The following is a 2,744-nucleotide window of genomic DNA, read 5'->3' as shown; positions in this document are numbered from 1 at the left end:
TCCCTGTCCATCCATCCATCCATCATCCATCATCCATCATCCATCATCCATCATCCATCCATCCATCCATCCACCCATCCATCATCCATCCATCCATCATCCATCCATCATCCATCATCCATCCATCCATCTCTGTCCATCCATCCATCCCTGTCCATCATCCATCCATCCATCAATCATTCATCATCCATCCATCATCCATCATCCATTCATCCATCCATCCATCATCCATCATCCATCCATCTCTGTCCATCCATCCTTCCCTGTCCATCCATCCATCCATCATCCATCATCCATCATCCATCCATCATCCATCATCCATCCATCATCCATCATCCATCATCCATCCATCCATCATCCATCATCCATCCATCCATCCATCCACCCATCCATCCATCATCCATCCATCCATCATCCATCCATCATCCATCCATCCATCCATCCCTGTCCATCCATCCATCCCATGCCCTCAGCCGCGGTGTTGCTGGGCAGGTGTAGCCTCACTTTCCCCCAGCAATGTCTCCTCCTCGGCGGCGTGCCCGGCTGCCTGGCAGTGATGGATGTCCCAGGCTCACGATGCAGCACCGTGGCCGTGAGGCACAGCAGCTCTGGCAGGACCAGAACCTGCTGGCACGTCTCGGTGGGCACCGAGCGGGCACTGGGCAGAGCCTGGCACCGCTCCCCACTGCCCACGCACCCCGTGCCTGGGGGAAATCGGGCTCCACCGCTGGCACCTGCGGCTTGGCAGCCTCCTCCTGCCCCTAATTCTTCCCAGCCATTAATTACCCAGACGGTGTCGGCAGCAGATGGTGAGACGGCCCCGCTGCCCCGAATCCTCTCCAGCAGCCACAGCAATTCCCGGCGCTGCGGCGGCTTCTTGATTCGCCAGCGCTTGGGCAGCGGCTGCTGCCAGCTCCTGCCGGCACCCGGTGCCAAGGACCATCATCCGCTGATGGCCCTGACCTCCCGGATGGGCGCTGGCATCTGCCGGGCGCCCCGTCACTCCAGCCTGGCTTCCGCGGGGGCTGGGCCTTACTGGGAGCACTGGGAGAGGACTGCGGGGGGCCGGCGGGGAGCAAGGGCTGGGCAGGGGGACACATCTGTGTTCCCCCCCTTTCCGTGCATGGATGTGCTTGGCAGCGAGCAGATGGGCAGGACTGACCCTTTCCATCGTATTTCCCACTCGTGCCCCCCCTGCCCAGTGTCATCGCAGTGGGGAAACTGAGTCACGGAGCGGTGGGCGTTCGCTTCGGGGGCAGTTCCTCCGCGCTGAGGCTGCCGAGCAGAGCTGCGAGCGGAGCCAGGTGCTCGGCGCGGATCCATCGGCACCGCTCCCGTTAATGGGCAGGACGCGGCTCCCTCCAGGGGCACGGGCTGGCGCCGCTCTCATTTCTCTCCCCGCGTCCTCCCCGGCGCGGGGGCCGCCGCAATTTGGGGGAGGTCAAAGCCGCCTCGGCTCGGCTCCGATTGAGGCCGCGTCGCTCCGGGCACTGGGGGATTGGCAGCGAGAGCGGAGATGAGGAGATGGAGCCGCGCTGCGATGGGCGAGGAGCGGGGGGAGAGGGGAGCCGCTCGAAGGATGGATGTGGCGGGGCTGGGGTCACTGAGTGCCCCCCAGGAACTGCTCTGGACCCCCGGCTGCTCAGCCCCAGCGTGTCCCAGTTCATCCCAGTAACACGAACAGAGCCTCCTTGTCTCGTGTTCTGTCAGGAGATGGTGCAGGGGAGGGAGTGCAGAGCCTGGGGGGCTGTGGGGGACAGGGACCCTGTCCGGGGTCACAGCGTGGCTCGGGGACAAACCTTGCCCAGGGCCGAGTACCTCAGGGAGGAGCCACGAGTGGAGTCACTGGGAACACTGGGAATGCTGGAAATGGGGTGCTCAGCACCGAATCCTTCAGGAAAGAACCATGAGCTGAGGTTCCCCCTGACCAGGGGCACTGGGAACACCGGGAATGGGGTGCCCAAGACCAAATCCTCCAGGGAGGAGCCTGAAACTGAGGTTCAGCCCAGAGAGGGAGCACTGGGAATGCCGGGAATGGGGTCCCCAGGTCCTCAGCAGCACCAGCACTGGGCAGCCACAGGCAAAGGGAAGCGATTTCTCATTCCAAATCCAATTCCTCTCCAACACGAGCCGATTTTTCTCTCCCTCTTTTAATTCAGTCACTCAAGCTGACAGCTACACTGTGTACCGCAGCCCGGCTACAGGATTGCTCTGCCATATTCCCCCTGTAAATCTCCCGGCGTGTCAGCTCTCCCTTTCACTCTCCAGTCCGCCTGATAAATATTCATTTTATTGGGGTATTTTTCATTTCTCTCTCTCTCTCTCTCTCTCTCTGCAGCTCGTTCCCCTCATTGGCTTCATCAGCGTGGGCCTGGGCAGCGCAGTCCTGTACCTGCTGCGGCTGGCCCTGTACAGCCCAGATGTCAGGTAGGGCTTGAGGTGCCCTGGGCACCCCCAGACTCTCACCCCACACCCCCAGAGCTTGGGGGGACCAGCCCAGGTGTGGTTCCAGGTGCTGGAGTGTCCAGGCGCGCCTTCACAGTGAATGATGGGGGGAAAATGTGGGTGCAGAGGTGCTCAGAGGACAGGAGGGATGTTGGGGGGTTGTATCCCCTCTCCTTGGGTTGGGGGGATGGGAGAAGGGCCCCCCCAGTGCTCTTAGCCAGGTAAGAACTGGATGTGGCTGATGGGCAAGGGCGTGGGGAGAGTGGGACTGAGAGGAATGGGAAATGGTGGGATGGATG

The 2,744-nt window shown here is 61.4% G+C and overlaps 1 protein-coding gene across 1 annotated transcript in view; it reads left to right on the top strand.

The window, feature by feature from the left end:
• NDUFA4L2 (NDUFA4 mitochondrial complex associated like 2) overlaps positions 1–2,744 on the top strand; it is a 6,264-nt gene that overhangs the window by 1,455 nt on the left and 2,065 nt on the right. Inside the window, exon 2 of the mRNA XM_015615714.2 lies at positions 2,339–2,427. Within this exon, the coding sequence (XP_015471200.1) occupies positions 2,339–2,427 (89 nt within the window). The remainder of the gene's footprint in view (positions 1–2,338; positions 2,428–2,744) is intronic.

Source organism: Parus major, unplaced genomic scaffold, assembly GCF_001522545.3.
Source record: "Parus major isolate Abel unplaced genomic scaffold, Parus_major1.1 Scaffold220, whole genome shotgun sequence".
Classification (NCBI taxonomy): domain Eukaryota; kingdom Metazoa; phylum Chordata; class Aves; order Passeriformes; family Paridae; genus Parus; species Parus major.
The sequence above is the reverse complement of the archived record's forward strand: the minus strand, read 5'-3'. Positions and strand labels throughout refer to the sequence as shown.